The sequence below is a fragment of the Vitis riparia genome, chromosome 7 (genome assembly GCF_004353265.1).
Source record: "Vitis riparia cultivar Riparia Gloire de Montpellier isolate 1030 chromosome 7, EGFV_Vit.rip_1.0, whole genome shotgun sequence".
NCBI classification, from domain to species: Eukaryota; Viridiplantae; Streptophyta; class Magnoliopsida; order Vitales; family Vitaceae; genus Vitis; species Vitis riparia.
In genome coordinates, this window is record NC_048437.1 from 3,025,931 (window position 1) to 3,043,599 (window position 17,669).

Consider the following 17,669-nt stretch of genomic DNA (forward strand, 5'->3'; position numbering starts at 1 on the left):
GCAAACTTGAATCTTGGCTTTCCCATTTGTCCCTCTCCATTATACGTGTTGATTTATGAGTCAACCCCCTGGTAGTATAGCTACTTGTCACCCTATATAAAGCAGTGGAACATGCCACCTGAGATCTTTCATGGGCAGGAGCAGGTTCCTTCCTAAGTACTCAGATTTACATCCAATGAAATAAAATGCACACGTTAAGATTTTGGAAGGAAAGTTAATAAACAATGTGTATATAAAATTTTGACCATTAAGGATATCTAGTCATACAATTTATTGCAACATAGTTGATATTATTAACAGTTATGCTCTCCATGAAAAATTATAGAAAATAATGCATGAAAATAAATCCAATAGAAATCCTACTTCCCAAATCCCAGCTTAAGATTTCATTTTCGACAAATTTTCATTGATGTAATGTTTTGTGCTTTATAGTCGCCCTTTCGTCTTGGATTTTAACATTGTGAAACTCTGCAGTGTCTGTTTGAGGGGAGTGCACCTATTGACTGCTTTCCATATAACATGCCATCATCTTTTATTTATTTATTTGGGTAATTTTCCAAAGAATAAATAATTTTTGGCTTAGTGATTGTTTCTGCTTTTGGCTTGATGTAATTTGGTTATCTTTAACTTGATTTTATATCTAAATTTGGAAATGGGACAATGGTGTCACTCTTCAAATAAAATATTTGGTTTTTTTTAGGCATTTTCACAAATGCGCCTGTCTGAAGCTTCAGCACATTTGGGCTCATTTTCTGCCAGAATTAAGGAAGAACCAATTATAGGAAGAGAAGGGCAGATTGGAACTTCATGGATAAGCTCGACTGCTGTGAAAGCCGCTGACGCAATGCTTTCAACATGTCCATCTCCTTATGAGAAGAGATGCTTACTACAACTTCTTGCTGCAACTGACTTTGGTGATGGAGGATCTGCTGCAACGTATTACCGACGACTTTATTGGAAAATTAATTTAGCGGAGCCTTCATTACGCAAAGATGATGGTCTACACCTAGGTAATGAGACTCTAGATGATTCGTCACTTCTAACAGCATTAGAAAAGAATGGGCATTGGGAACAAGCACGCAATTGGGCCAGGCAGTTGGAGGCCAGTGGGGGACCTTGGAAATCTGCTGTTCACCATGTTACTGAAACACAGGTATTATATTTACCATCAATAACCCCGCCTGTATCTTGTTCCTCCTCATGTGCATTGTTGATACTTATTCTGGGAAGATTTCCTATTGTAGGATTGTTTTCCTTAAAATGAAGATTGTAATGTCTGCAAAGTTAATTTTGTTAACTTCATATGCATTGTTAATTTTGTTAAGATGTTGCTTAAAGATTTCTTCGTTGGCATTTTAGACTAAACTGATGCAGAATTTCTTGTTTCTCAAAAGAAAAGGAAAAAGAAACAAAAAGTGCCGAAAGATTTTATTCTGCTTGCTGTGTTTAAACTGTTGAAGTATCTGAAGTGCCTTTTTTAAGCTCAGTGTGATGTTTCTACTCAACCTATCCATTGTGATATGGTGGATTCTCAGGATTTCAATGTTTCTACATTTAAATAAATTTGCAAATTATAATATCCTGCTTATCAAAGTAACCTGTCTAATGCAATCAGTGTCTTTTCTTTTTGAACACTTCCCTCTGCATGGAACTTATTTGATATCTTCATACCCCTTTTAATCAAATCTACAGATTTTTTTTTTTTTGATAGATAAAATCTGTAGATTTGATATATAAGAGGAAACAACTTTCTTTCTGTCTTTCTTTCTTTTATTAGCAACATCTAACAAAAAGCGGCACAAAAGCATACATGAAGTAGATAAGGGCATGAAAAGGCTAAACCAAGCAAAGGGATACACAAAAAACAACTCCCTCGTCTTAGAACTTAATCAGTAAAGTTCACTATAGACAATGAGTAATCTCCTATGTACACTCTAACCCACTCCAAACAATTATACATAAAGGATTGTTTAATTGTTTGATCCACATTTTTATTAAAAGTTCTATTTCTCTTCTTCCATATGTCTCCAAATAAGTACAAAGGAGCAGCTCTCCAACCTTTCTTTATGTTCTTTTTAATAAAGGATCCATACCAGATCAAGAGTGCATTTCTTACGGAGGAATGCATCACCCATTCTATTAAAAAAAAAAAGCATAAATCAATTGCCACAAGATGATTTTTCAAGCAGTGAAGGAGGATGTGATCAATCATCTCTTCTGCTTCTTTGCACATATAGCATCTATTCGACATCTTCAATCCCCTCCTTTTTGAGCGGATAGGTACCTGGCATTCCTTTATGTGGAAATATGGGATTATGATTTGTAATTAAGTGCCAAGATTAGAAGGATTGTGTTAGGATACTTTCTATTTTATGGATGAGAGAATCTCTCCTTGTGTTAGGATACTTTCTATTTTATGGATGAGAGAATCTCTCCTAATTAGTTATTGTTTCCTTAGAGATAGTGATTGTGCATATTATATGGCTTAGATTAGGAATCCCACTTGTATATATATAGGTCACTTTGTATTCAGTTTTGACACAGAAAAAAGAAGAATATTTTCTTCATGGTATCAGAGCATTCAGATCTGAACCACGTATAAAAAAAATAAAAATAAAAAAAATCATCATCTTTTTCCATGGAGAGCAGAACGGAAGGATCAAACTCGGAGGTGACGTCCAGACCTGAAGCAGTTCACTCCGGCAGTGCCAGCACCACAGACGGCATCATTCTTCCCATAACAGGTCATAAACTCAATGGGCAGAATTTTATTCAATGGGCTCAATCTGTTCGGATCTTCATCTGCGGGAAAGGTAAGGAAGAATACCTTACGGGAGCCATTGTTCAGCCGAAGGAAGATGATCCAGGATACCGAACCTGGAAGTTGGAAAATAGTATGGTGATGTCTTGGTTAATTAACTCTATGACCAATGACATAGGAGAAAACTTCATGTATTATGGCACAACAAAGGAGATATGGGATGCAGCTAGAGAGACCTGCTCCAACATCGATAATACCTCGGCGATTTTCGAAATCAAGAGTATTCTCCAGGATCTTCGACAAGGAGATTCAACTGTTACCGAATATTTTAATATCCTTACACGGTATTGGCAACAACTCGATATTTATGAAGAATTGGTTTGGAAGTGTCCCGAAGATGGACTCCTATACAAGAAGGTCATTGAAAAGGAACGCATCTACAAATTTTACTTGGCCTTAATAAGAATTTAGATGAGGTACGTGGAAGAGTTCTAAGTATTAAGCCATTACCTAGTGTTAGGGAAGTTTTTTCTGAAATTCGCAGAGAGGAAAGCAGACAAAAGTGATGTTGGGAACCCAAAATTCCTCCAAAAAATCTTGAGAACTCAGCCCTAGTTGCACGAGGAACCCAATCCAACAACAACAACCACCAAACGAAGAAGAATCGTCCATGGTGCGACCATTGTAGAAAACCTGGACACACGAAAGAGACTTGCTGGCATCTACACGGTAAACCTGCTGATTGGAAACCTTCTCGGCCACAGCAAACAGAGAAGGTCGGGTTACACCGCTACAGCCGAAGAAGACACATCTGGCACTAGCTCAAATCCTTGGACCGTTTAGCAAAGAGCAATTGGAGGCACTACAGAAAATGTTCCAACAGACTCTTCAATCAACTGGAACAAACTATTGGTACCGCATCTGTAGCCCAGAAAGGTATTTTTTCCCATGCCCTAAATGTTAGACAGGAAAATCACACTACATGGATAGTGGACTCAGGAGCTTCAGATCACATGACTGGGAATCTCATGGTTTTTCATGAATATACTCCTTGCCATAACAATTCCTCTGTTCGAATTGCCGATGGAACCCTTTCTAGGGTATTCGGCACAGGTTCAGTTATTATTTCCAAGGATATTACTCTTCACTCCGTGCTCTATGTTCCGAAATTGGATTGCAACCTATTGTCTATAAGTAGACTAACACAGGATCTTAATTGTGTTACTAAATTCCTTCCTCACATGTGTGAATTTCAGGCCTTGAACTCTGGGAAGAGGATTGGCAATGCTGAGGTGCGTGCTGGACTTTACCTTCTGAGAGCTGAGGAAATTCGAAGGCTACCAATGAAGACTGCTTGTGTAGTTTCCAACCCTAGTACCAAGACGGATAGTGTTGTTATGTTATGGCACTACCGATTAGGTCACCCAAATTTTCCTATCTTGAAAAACTATATCCATCATTATTCAATAAAAATTCCAAAAATTTTCAATGCGAAATATGTCAATTGTCCAAACATACTCGCAACTCCTATTCCATTCAACCATACAAACCATCTCATCCTTTTTCCTTGATTCACAGTGATGTTTGGGGGCCTCTAGAATCAACAACATTACAGGTTCTAGATGGTTTGTCACCTTTGTTGATGACCACACTCGAGTGACTTGGGTATTCCTTATGAAGAAGAAATCAGAAGTGAGGGAAATATTTGAAAACTTCAACAACATGGTTCAAACGCAGTTTCAGGCAAAAATTCAAGTCCTTCGGACAGATAATGCTCGAGAATACTATCACAACACTCTTGGGTCATATCTTTTGGAGAATGGCATCGTACATCAAAGCTCGTGCATTGATACTGCCACAGCAAAATGGAGTTGCAGAAAGGAAAAATAGACATTTGATGGAGGTTGCACGATCCCTCATGATAGCTTCAAAACGTGCCTAAACAATTATGGGGTGAAGCTGTACTCACAGCAACCTACTTGATCAACCGAATGCCTTCTAGGATTCTTCAATTTAAAACCCCGTGTCAAATCCTCCTCGCTGCATATCCATCCGCTCGAATAATCTCGTTCTATCCCAATCAAAGTCTTTGGTTGTACTGCTTTCGTTCACATCCATAAGTCCCTACGTAGTAAACTTGATCCGACAGCCACTAAATGCATCTTTCTCGGGTACTCACCAAACCAAAAAGGATACAAGTGCTACTCTCCAACAACCAAGAAATTCTACATTTCCATGGATGTCACTTTCTTCGAAAATCAACCCTTCTACCCCAAAATTGCAATTCAGGGGGAGAACTGGTCCACAGATGAATTCCAATTCTGGGAAACCGAAATCAGCACTACTTCTCCTTTGAGTTCATCACTGCCTCCTCAAACAGATACTACTCTTTCTGTCCCCGAAAACAATTCCTTGGATATCCCTTCTGTCATACCTGAGTCAACTACACAAGGCAGTAAAGAGGTAATAGTTTATTCTAGAAAAATTTAAAGGAAAAGCCTGAGAAACCTCCTCAAAAGGAGCCCGAGGACAGCACTTCACCTGAGCAGAACCAAGAATTGGACCAGGATCCAAGCAACCCCAAACTCACAACCAGGTAACACAATTGATGATCTAAATTCCAATAATGACCTTGATGATCTTGATCAACCATTGCTTTAAGGAAAGGTGTAAGATCCTGCACTCAGCATCCAATCAGTAATCATGTGTCCTATGGAAAGCTTTCACAGAATTTTCAAGCGTTCATCACTTCTCTTGAAGATGATCGTATCCTATCCAACATCCAAGAAGCACTTCAACAACCTGAATGGAAGACTGCTGTTCAGGAAGAAATACAAGCATTGGAGAAAAATGGGACATGGGAAATCTCAGAATTACCAGAGGGTAAGAGGCCTGTTGGATGCAAGTGGATATTTACCGTGAAGCACAATCCAGATGGAAGTATAAACAGGTTCAAGGCTCGACTAGTAGCTAAAGGATTTACTCAATCCTATGGCATTGATTATGAAGAGACATTGCACCAGTAGCAAAGCTCAACTCCATCAGAGTGTTATTGTCAGTTGCAGTAAATTTTGGACTGGAATCTGCACCAACTTGATGTCAAAAATGCATTTCTCAACGGAGAACTAGAAGAGGAAGTCCTACATGAAGATTCCACCTAGTATGGAAACTCCAGAAAATTCAGGAAAAGTGTGTAAACTGAGAAAGTCCCTATACGGTCTAAAACAGTCACCTAGGGCCTGGTTTGATCGACTGACTAGAGTTGTGAAAAAACATGGGTTCATCCAATGTCAAGCAGATCACACACTGTTTATGAAGCACTCTAAGGAAGGTGAAATGACTTTGTTCATTGTCTATGTTGATGATATTATAATTACCGGATACGATGAAGAAGGGATAGGGAATCTCAAGAAGCTGCTAGCAAGAGAATTTGAAATCAAAGATCTTGGACAACTCAGATACTTTCTTGGCATGGAAATTGGCAGAACTAAGGAGGGAATTGTGGTCACGCAAAGGAAGTATGTCCTTGATCTACTTCAGGAGACTGGAATGCTAGGTTGTAAGCCAGTGGACACGCCTATGGATCCTATTGGTAAGATTGATAAAGATAATGACAGTCATCAACTGACAAAGACAGGTACCAGAGGTTAGTAGGAAAGTTGATCTACTTAACTCACACAAGGCCCGATATTGGTTTCGCTGTGAGCATGGTAAGCTGCTACATGAACAATCCCACTGAAAGACACATGAAAGCCGTATACAGAATTTTACAGTACCTTAAAAAGAGCCCGGGTAGAGGACTCTACTTCAAGAAAACCTCAAGTAGGGAAGTTGAGGTATTCACAGATGCTGATTGGGCAGGATCCTTGACAGATCGGAGGTCAACTACTGGGTATGTTCCTATGTGTGGGGAAACTTGGTGACTTGGAGAAGCAAGAAGCAGTCCGTAGTGGCGAGAAGCAGTGCAGAGGCAGAATTCAGGGCAATGGCTCATGGGATATGTGAAGGAATGTGGCTCCAAAGAATACTCAGGAACTTGGATTATATCAAACTCCACTATGACGTTTTGTGTGATAACAAGGCTACCATAAGTATTGCAAAGAATCCCAGTTCAACACGACAGAACCAAGCACGTGGAGATAGACCGTCACTTCATCAAGGAGAAACTTGAAGGGGGAACAATCAGACTTATGTATATTCCTTCAAGTCGTCAAACAGCAGACATTCTGACAAAAGCACTTCCAAAGGCCACCTACGAAAACATGAAAAGCAAGTTGGGAATGCTAGACATCTACCACCCAACTTGAGGGGGAGTGTGGAAATATGGGATTATGATTTGTAATTAAGTGCCAAGATTAGAAGGATTGTGTTAGGATACTTTCTATTTTATGGATGAGAGAATCTCTCCTTGTGTTAGGATACTTTCTATTTTATGGATGAGAGAATCTCTCCTAATTAGTTATTGTTTCCTTAGAGATAGTGATTGTGCATATTATATGGCTTAGATTAGGAATCCCACTTGTATATATATAGGTCACTTTGTATTCAGTTTTGACACAGAAAAAAAGAAGAATATTTTCTTCACTTTATGTTAGGCACTACTAATATATATCTTCTATTTGCCTATCAAAAATGGTAACAATTTTTTTTTTTAAAGACAAAGGAAAGTTAGTCCTTAATGGTTAAGTACCAAAGAATCCCTGGACCACTTCTAACTTCTATCTGATATAACCATTTCCATGAAGAAAAAAATGGAGAAAAAAATACAGAATTAAATTCTGATCTTTGGTGGAAAAAAAAAAAAAGGTGAAATTTTGCTCTTGGTTGGACATTGGCGTTTTGGGACAGTCGGATTCAGTTGTTAGATATGGAAATCAGGGTGTTTTCTCTTTCTTGACGTTTCATAAATTGCAGAGATGGCTTTTGTTGGGTGCTTTCAAAGGTGTATAGTCCTCTCTTGGGTTCTGAGAGGAAGGCCTGGTGAAAGGAGTTAGAAGCCATCAAAGGTCTTTGGAGGGAACCACAATGCATTGTCACAGATTTCAATTTGGTGCATTTTCCTTATGAACTTAGTTGTGGGAGCAATTTTCCTCCCTTGTGGATTGATAGAAGAATTCAACCTTGTGGACCTTCAAAGTATCCTTCTTGGACCAATGTCAAATGGTTAACTCATCATCTTCAATAGTAGAATTACAAGAATTGAAAATTGTTTTCTTAGATTTAAAATATATATGGATTGGGGAGGAAGGTTAAGCAACTTAATGTCCAAGGTTTTCTAGTAACAAAGCTTGTAAGTTAAAGAGTTCTAAGTAGGAACTAAAAAGTTGGAATAGGCAGTCTTTCCCCCCCACCTTATATTTTTGTTTGTAAAGCTAATGCATAGGAGGAAGTCAAAGTGTGGGACTCAAAAGAGAGATGGAGATTTATTAGTTGAAGAAGTAGCAGCTAGGATATTAACCACCCATGAGTATTGCAAATTGGTTGTGATGGAATTTCTTAGGAACAATGCTCAAGGAAGGGGACAAGAACAGAAAGTTCTTGCATATGATGGCCAATGCTTATGGGAGAAGTAATTTCATACGTAGTTTGTGGGTGGAAAGTTCTTGGTTGCATGAGAAGCCTTGCTCTAAGATGGGGAATCTCTAGCTTCTTCCAAAAACTTCTTTTAGAACCTAGGGTTCATCATCTTGGGATCAATTGGGAATTTTTCAAGTAGATCGGTGAGAATGACAAAAAGGTTTTAGAGAAAGCTTTTAGGGAAGAAGATGTATCTGCTACTCTTTCTTATTTACGTGGGGATAAATCCCAAGTCCATATGGCTTCAAAATGGCTTTTTGGCATCACTATTTCATGTCAAAGGCAATGAAAGAAATGCTTATTAAGGCTTCAAAGTACTGGATAGTAGAGTTAAGGGGGTCGACATCTCTATCTTCTATTTATAAATGATAGTTTATGGTTTTGTACAACCAAAGAGGAACACTTATTGTATATAAGTTTGGTGTCGCCATGTTTCGAAGGAATCTAGGGCATTAAGATCACTTTAGCAAAAAGTGAGCATATTCTATTAGGAGCCATAGGTGGTTGAGTCAATGGCCTCTATATTGAGTTATAAATTGGGCAGTACTCCATCCAAATCTTTGGGATTGTCATTCATTCAAATCAAATCCACCATTGTATGTGCCTTAGTTAAGTAGAAGTTGAAAAAAGGTTAACCACTTTGAAAGTCAATTATTGTCTAAGGGCAATGGACTTTATTGAAGAACACCTTCTCTAGCCTTTCTATCTAATTTTTTGTTGGCTTTCATTATCTCAAGAAACATATGGTGCAGCCTAGAAAAGATTTAGGAGAACTTTCTTTATGAGGTTGTGTCCTAGCCTAGAAGATCCCATTTGGTGAGGTGGGCAATTGTTTGTTTGGAAAAGGCTTTTAAGGGTTTGGGCATTAGAAGTTTTGAGGTCTAAACAAGGCTTTCTAAGTAAATGGATTTGGAGAATCATGGTTGAATGGACCAATTTGTGGAGAAAAGTCATAGTAAGGAAATATGAGCTAGAAAGGGTTGACCGGGTGGTGTTCAAGGGTGTGTAGAGAAGCGTATGGCATAAGTTTGTGGAAAGCCATTGAAAGTAATTAAGTTGATTTTAGCATTTGGGAAGGGCCTGATTGTTGAAATTTGGACCAATTCTTGATGTAGAAGGGCCCCTTCAAAAGGTCACTTCTCAGAGTTTTTGAGTTTTGTTCCCTAGAACTTCAAAGGAGTTTAGGCATTGAACTTTTGAGATAGGGTTAAGGCCTTTGGAAGTTATGAGTCTTAGCTTTAGGAGGCACTTGATGGTTTGGAACATCTTTAAGAAAGAATCTTCTCAAGATGCATTCCAATAGCTCCATCTAAAGTAAGGTTTTGTGTCGAAGGTGGCATTTTGAGAAAATTCTTACAATTGACCATGAAGAGAGGTTGAAGCAAGTAGTATTGTCTATATAAATAAGACAAAGACTTAGTATATCATTATCCTCATCCATTGTGAATGGTTTTCTAGCCTATCGTCTTCAGTGTTCTCCTTATCTAGCATTCTATGGGTTCTTCCTCGTTCAATTAGAGAAATGTTGTTTGTGTTGCATGGTAGCTTTATTGAAACAATTACAAGCTAGTTTGGAGCCTGATTCCATTATGCTTATTTTGGACCATTTGGAATAGTGTAACAAGAGAAATTTTTGGAGAAGTGTTGCAATTTATTTATTTTTATTATTTTAAAAAAAAAAACCAAAAACAAAAACATTTTCATTATCAGAATAAATAAGAGAAGGATGAGAAATCCAACCCAAGCTAGCTAGTCTGAATAATTTAGATCATAACTCTAAAGTTATTAGACAATGTAAAAAAAGACGATCTATTGATTTTCTAATGCTTGTTGACTAAGGGCTTTGAAAAGTCTTCTCACCTAAAACGAGTCATTGGTATTCACCTGAAATGAGTCACTTGAAAAGTCTTTATGGCATATTTTGTTCTCCTTTTTTGATGTGTCGTGGGTGTACCCATCCTCGATTAGAGAGGCTTTGTTAGGATGACATGGTTTTTTCGTGCATAAGAAGAGGAAAGAGGCGTGGTGAGCTGCTCTTTTATGCCTTTTTTGGACTGTTTGGAAAGAAAGAAATAGTAGGGCGTTTGACAATAAGGGGCGATTGATTCAAGGGTTGACATTCTCCTTCATTTGTAATCTTTGGGCTTGGTGCAAGTTATACATAATTCCTAGTCCTCTTTCCTTTGTAGACTTTGTGGAGTGGTTAGGTTCAGGCTAAGGGGGTTGTTGGTGGTGTCCCTCTTTGATTTTGTGTTGCCTTGAGGTGTTTCTTTGTATGCATCCTATGTATTGAAATGCTTTTTTTGGCGTTACTTTTTATAAAATGATTCTGACTACCTATAAAAAAAATTAACCAAGCAAATGCCTTGACCTTTGATGAGACTTTTGATTTCCATATAAAATTAGCTGGAGAGGAGAACTGAAGTTGAGTGATTAGATAAGGCTAGGAAGAAAGATTTGACCTAAAAATTAGCCAGAAAATGATAATGACCAAGCTGTCACATCTCAGGATGACGGTGATTTATTAACACTATTTGAGAATGAACATTTAGGGATGAAGAAGTGTTGCAATCAATCTTGAATGTAAAAGGTTTGGTTTTAAAGCTCGTTTCAATGGTCTAGTGAGGCAATTGAAATTTCTAACTTCTTCTCACTAGAGTTTGTAAATAGTTTGGAGCAGTTTAGTCAAGTGTATCATATTCTCTATTTTCTTCTTGGCCTTTTAACACCTTGTATACTTTCTATGTACTTGATTGCTTTCTATTTTTTGGTAGTTGCTCTTAATTTGACTACGACATATATATCTTGCCTATTGGGGAAAAAAATGAAATCTGTAAAATAGAAAAAAAAAAAGAAAAAAAAAGAAAAAGGAAGCCTAATTATTATAAGAATGAAGATAGAGAGAGAGAGAGGTAAAGAAAAACAAAAATTTGTTTTTTGTTTTTTTTTTTTCTTTTTACCCTAAAAGGTCTTAAAAGTTCTTTTTTTACCTTTTTGAGGGAAAAATTAAAAAAGTTGGAGTTTTTAGCTCTGAGGTCACCTGAGAGTTATGGTACTAATCTGTACCATCTCTTGTGTTGTATACATATTTTTAATCCTTGAGTTTTAGTGTATTTCACAATTTTTTCAAAGCATTTGTGGTGGTTTGCTTAACCTTTCATTTCCAACTGTCTTTTTTGCCCCACTTTTAGGCTGAATCTATGGTAGCTGAGTGGAAGGAATTTCTCTGGGATGTTCCAGAAGAGAGAGTTGCTTTATGGAACCACTGCCAAACGCTGTTCCTCGGATATTCTTTTCCTGCATTACAGGTATGTTGTTGAGTAGCAGCAACATGTATAGAACTGTAAACCTAGGACATGTTTCTGGTCATTCTATTTGTATATATTGTTTGCCTGCTGGCGACCTATGCTACTTGGACCTTTTGATGTGTGAAGGACTTGTGCGGGACACAAAACAATATGGGTACAGTTTTACAAGACACTCTTACTCTGTGCTTTTTAAATGGATATTTTAGAACAAATGAAAACATGTTATGCTACGGCATGCCTTTATTACTCCCAGCATATAGAAGGAAAAAACTGAACAAATTCAGAAATTCAGTGGTACTTATGCCATAGCATTTGGAAGTTAAATGGATCTAATACTTAGATGCAGACATGCACTGATGGGGAGTCTGTAGAACATAATCAGCTGCTTGTCTGACAGTTAGCTTACTTATGCATTATGTTATGCTGTCATTTTGGTTGCAGGCAGGATTATTTTTCCTAAAACATGCAGAAGCTGTGGAAAAAGATCTTCCAACAAGAGAACTCCATGAATTATTGCTGCTTTCTCTACAGTGGTTAAGTGGGCTGATAACCCTGTCTAATCCGTGAGTAATATGTACAAATTCTAATCCGCTGCTTCATGTCTCAGTATGAAATCATCTTTCTAATGCCTATCATGCATTTTTCAGTGTTTATCCATTGCATCTTCTGCGGGAAATTGAGACTAGAGTGTGGCTTTTGGCGGTAGAATCAGAAGCTCAGGTGAAGAGTGAAGGAGGAGACCTCTCTTTTACCACTTCCAGCAGGGACCCAATAATTGGAAAGAGCTCAAATATTGTAGATCGGACTGCAAGTATCATAGCAAAAATGGACAATCATATAAATGCAATGAGTTGTAGATCACTAGAGAAAAATGATACAAAGGAAAATAACCAGACATATCACAAGAACCCACTGGTTGTTGATGCCAGCTTCTCAACAGCTGCAGGAGGGAATATAAAGACAAAAAGGAGAGCCAAAGGCTATGTACCATCAAGACGACCGGTAATGGACACATTGGATAAAAGCACTGATCCTGAAGATGGTTCCAGTCTCCTCGATTCTAGAAATGACTTGCAATTGCAAGATGAGAATTTTAAATTAGAAGTATCCTTTTCACGATGGGCAGAAAGGGTTGGACATGGAGAACTAGAAAGGGCTGTTCTTTCTTTATTGGAGTTTGGACAAATAACAGCTGCCAAGCAACTCCAGCATAAGTTGTCTCCAGGACATATGCCTTCTGAATTCATACTCGTGGATGCTGCTTTAAATCTTGCATCTGTCTCGACGCCTAGTTGTGAAGTACCCATATCAATGCTGGATGAGGATGTGCGTTCTGTTATTCAGTCATATAGAATCATGCCTGACCACCATTTGGTCAATCCACTACAGGTTTTTGTCCAAATCTGTTCATTTCTTTTGCTCCTAAGGGTTTTCACTTAATCTTTATGTTTCTTGATTGATCCACATGATATTCTGGTCTCATCCACCCGTTTTTGATCTATTATACGTATTTAATATTCAACTGCAGGTTTTGGAGAGTTTAGCAACCATTTTCACAGAAGGTAGTGGACGTGGACTGTGTAAGAGAATAATAGCAGTTGTAAAAGCAGCAAATGTGTTGGGACTCTCATTTTTGGAGGCATTTAATAAGCATCCAATTGAAGTCCTACAACTGCTTTCTCTTAAAGCACAAGATTCATTTGTTGAAGCAAATCTCCTAGTGCAAACACATTCTATGCCAGCCGCTAGTATTGCTCAAATACTAGCTGAATCCTTTCTGAAGGTGTGTTTTCCTTTTTGTCTCCTTTAACTTCCTTCTTGGTACCTTGATGCTCAAACTTATATTTTAGATTTTTTGGTATTTGCATTAGGGGTGAGAAAAATTTGAGGTTTTAGGTTATTAGACAAAGGAACAACTCACTTGCCTAATGATCATGGCTGAACCCAACCCTAGGCTTTTCAATGCTGGTTTGGATCGGATAAACAGTGGATTACATTCATTTAACAAATAGGAGGGGCATTGCCAAGTGCAGTGAACATTTTTTTATTTGATAAAATAAATCCATTAAGAGAGCCAAAAAGGAGGCACAACCCGTGGAGATGGGGAAGCAGAGTTGAAGTGGAAAAAGGAAGAAGGAAGAACACTTACTGGCACTCTATAGTTCATCAAGAAACCTTCTAAATAAGGCACCGGCTAGACCTGGAACAGCTCAATATCCAATAATACTATAATGACAGTAAATCATCCTTAAAATTGGTAATGCACTTTGCCCCTAAAAAGGTTGAATCTCTGTTTCAAAGTTATCCACATAAAAAAACTAAGGTTAAGCCCACTACTACTCCCAAAATTCAGAGAATTGCACTAGGTAATGATCTTCTATTCATTTTCTGCTCCAAGTCCAACTTGATCCCATATTTCATGCAAGAGTGTTCAGTCCAGCCACTGTCTACCTAGATCACTTCAGCAGTAGTTAGATAAAATACCTAAAACTGCTGTTCTTCTTGTTTTATGTTAATGCACCTTCAGGGCCTGTTGGCTGCACATCGAGGGGGATATATGGATTCTCAGAAAGAGGAAGGACCTTCTCCTCTACTTTGGAGATTTTCAGACTTCTTGGAGTGGGCTGAGCTTTGTCCTTCGGAACAAGAAATTGGCCATGCATTGATGCGTATAGTGATCACTGGACAAGAAATTCCCCATGCCTGTGAGGTAATATTAATAGAACTTGATAAATATTCCTTCTTGTGTCAAATATGATCAGAATCATTGAGAATAAAGCTTGCTACATTAGGTTTCTTTGTAGAAAAATTTTCATTGATGAAATTGTGGAAGTGATAACAGGTATAAATATTGTCATTCATGTGCCAATTTATCTTGTTTGTAATTCCATATGCTAAACCTTAATTTTTTATTTTTTTCTTTGAAGTATGGCCATCCTTCCTGTACCCTTTATTTCTTAATATTTTTAATCCAATGATATTGACTTATTTCTTATTGAAAAACGTGATTATGAATCTTATTATTATCCTTAACATCATTATAGAAGCATCATTGTTTATTTTGATCTATCTATTTATTTATTTTTCAGCAGACTTCATCATTAACTTTTTTGGTGTTTTGTAATCTGATTTGGTAAGATCATTAATATCATACTAAATAATCATTCCTCCGCAAGTGATGACTTGCCGTTGGAATCAACTGATTATGATAGCCTACAAAAAGAAAAGATTCAAGTATTTATCTCATCTTAGATATATTCATCCTTTCTGAAGAATTGAAGTCTAAATTTTTCCCCCTGAAAAATTATATCTCAGGTTGAGCTTCTTATTCTGTCCCACCACTTTTACAAGTCATCAACTTGCCTTGATGGAGTTGATGTCCTTGTATCCCTTGCTGCAACCAGGGTGGAAACCTATGTTTACGAGGGTGATTTTGCGTGTTTGGCTCGCCTGATTACTGGAGTTGGAAACTTCCATGCCCTCAATTTCATCCTTGGCATTCTTATAGAAAATGGTCAGCTAGATCTTCTTCTTCAGAAATATTCAGCAGCTGCAGACACAAATACAGGCACTGGTGAGGCTGACAGAGGATTTCGAATGGCTGTTCTCACATCACTTAAGCATTTTAACCCAAGTGACCTCGATGCGTTTGCTATGGTTTGTATATGCACCCATGATTTTTCTAATCTTATATTGAATGATTATGCACATCAGGCTTCTAGAGAAACCAATTTGCCAGTTCCATATTTAATTATAGTGAGATACTGCAGCAGCATTAGATAAAACATTATTTAGCTGTATAGTACAGGTTTTGCTTGTGGTTTCGGTCTTAAAATGAGTAGGTGCCTTTGGCTGACAAGATGATGCACATTGTTGAAGTATTTAATTTAGATAATATGGACACATTCGCTTTGGTCCCACTATTCCCATATTCATATTAATGTCAATTTTGTCAAGAAAAACATAAATGTAGGTTCATATTGCAGTGAGATACTGCTGAAGTACTCGGTTAGTAATGTTATACAGGTGTTGAATGTTACTTAGCCATTCAAATAAATAGGTCTGTGGGAGATAATGGCTCAGAAATGTTTAGATCATGAGTGATAGGTTTCATCTGTAGATACATTGTTTTAAAATATAGCAACAATATTTTTTTTGTTTAGGCTATATTTGGTTCCCAGAAAATCTGAAGTAATATATAAGGAAAAGAAAATAAATAGGAAAAATGGAATGAAAGAAAAAATGAAGGAAAATAAAAATTAGATTATAAAAATATATTATTTTCATATGTTGCTTTAAACTCATTTCCCTTTTTTTCCTCTTGAATACATAAATTAAATAATTTAAAAATACATAAGTTTCTAATTAGTTTTGATTATATTTGATTTTCCTTCTATTTTTTCATGGTAAAACCGAACACGAGAAAATTATTTTCTTTAACATTTTTTTTTCTTTCCCCATATTTTCGAGGAACCAAACACACCCTTAGACTCTAGCATAAGTATATAGCATACATAATAAAGTAGTATGAGAAGTTTAGACGAAAACAGTAGTTATTACATTGTGTTTACCATTTACACCATGAAGTAGACTCAGAAGCAATAACTGATGAAATGCATCATTTATTTCTGATGTTCACTATGTGTGCATTCTCCTCAACAGGTCTATAACCACTTTAACATGAAGCATGAAACAGCTTCGCTTCTAGAATCGCGAGCTGAGCAGTCGTTTAAGCAATGGTTCCTCCGCAATGACAAGGACCAGAATGAAGACCTCCTGGAATCCATGCGATATTTCATTGAAGCTGCTGAAGTCCACTCCTCCATTGATGCTGGCAATACAACACGCAGAGCCTGCGCTCAGGCTTCCCTAGTCTCTCTTCAAATCCGAATGCCCGACTTCCAGTGGCTTAATCTATCTGAAACTAATGCCAGGCGAGCCCTGGTTGAGCAGTCCCGTTTCCAGGAGGCCCTAATAGTTGCTGAAGGCTATGATCTTAACTGGCCAAGCGAGTGGGCCCTGGTACTTTGGAACCAGATGCTTAAACCAGAACTTACAGAACAGTTTGTGGCTGAATTTGTGGCTGTGCTTCCTCTCCACCCTTCAATGCTTGGTGATCTGGCCAGATTTTACCGGGCTGAGGTTGCAGCCAGAGGTGATCAGTCCCAATTCTCAGTTTGGCTCACTGGGGGAGGATTGCCAGCTGAATGGTTGAAATATTTGGGAAGGTCATTTAGATGTTTGTTGAGGAGGACTCGGGATTTGAAACTGCGGTTGCAGCTCGCTACCGTTGCTACTGGATTTGGAGATGTGATTGATGCATGCAATAAGGAATTGGATAAAGTTCCCGACACTGCTGGCCCGCTTGTGCTGAGGAAAGGGCATGGTGGTGCTTACCTTCCTCTTATGTAAAAGATATTTGATCACAAAAGCAATGGTTGCAATGATAATCTTCACATGATGGTGATGATGACGATGATGATGATTATTATTATTATTGATCCTTTGGTAACAAGATAAAATTTGAACCGGGCAATCTCTTGTAAAGAACTTGCACCAGGGTGTGTATCAGAATCGGGAGACAGGTTGTAAATTAGGCGTCTGAGTTAGAGTGATTCTTTTCCAGCTTCAGTGCCCAAGTAAGAAGCAGATGGTAATGAAGAAACTATTTACTTTAGGTCGAAGCTGCAAAATTTTGTGAAATGGTTTTCTTTTGGCTCTGTTTTACGAACCTTTAATCTGTCTTTGCTGATAAGTTGGGATCAGTTTTATCTTCCCACCAAATGAAATGTCAATGTAATGTATTTTTTAAGGTTCATTTTTGTCTGTAACAAAAAAGAAAAATGTACAGCATGTACATAGGTCTCTTCCTCAATGCATTTCATAAACACTGATTTTGCCCATGAGTCGATTTGTTTTTCTTATACAGATTCTCTTCTCTTCTCACGCTGCGGAAGATCCCACTTTCCGGCTTCTGGTTGGAGTCAATGAACTCCCCTGATAAGACCTCATTCTAGATCTCG

The 17,669-nt window shown here is 37.8% G+C and overlaps 1 protein-coding gene across 2 annotated transcripts in view; it reads left to right on the plus strand.

Moving 5' to 3' along the window:
* LOC117919445 overlaps positions 1–17,549 on the plus strand; it is a 61,035-nt gene extending 43,486 nt beyond the window's left edge. For both annotated transcript variants that reach the window (XM_034836650.1, XM_034836651.1), the window contains 8 exons: positions 701–1,153; positions 11,530–11,646; positions 12,088–12,209; positions 12,294–13,035; positions 13,175–13,429; positions 14,174–14,356; positions 14,962–15,303; positions 16,309–17,549. In XM_034836650.1, the coding sequence (XP_034692541.1) occupies positions 701–1,153; positions 11,530–11,646; positions 12,088–12,209; positions 12,294–13,035; positions 13,175–13,429; positions 14,174–14,356; positions 14,962–15,303; positions 16,309–17,058 (2,964 nt within the window). In that variant the 3' untranslated portion in view covers positions 17,059–17,549. The remainder of the gene's footprint in view (positions 1–700; positions 1,154–11,529; positions 11,647–12,087; positions 12,210–12,293; positions 13,036–13,174; positions 13,430–14,173; positions 14,357–14,961; positions 15,304–16,308) is intronic.
* Positions 17,550–17,669: the final 120 nt, after the last annotated feature.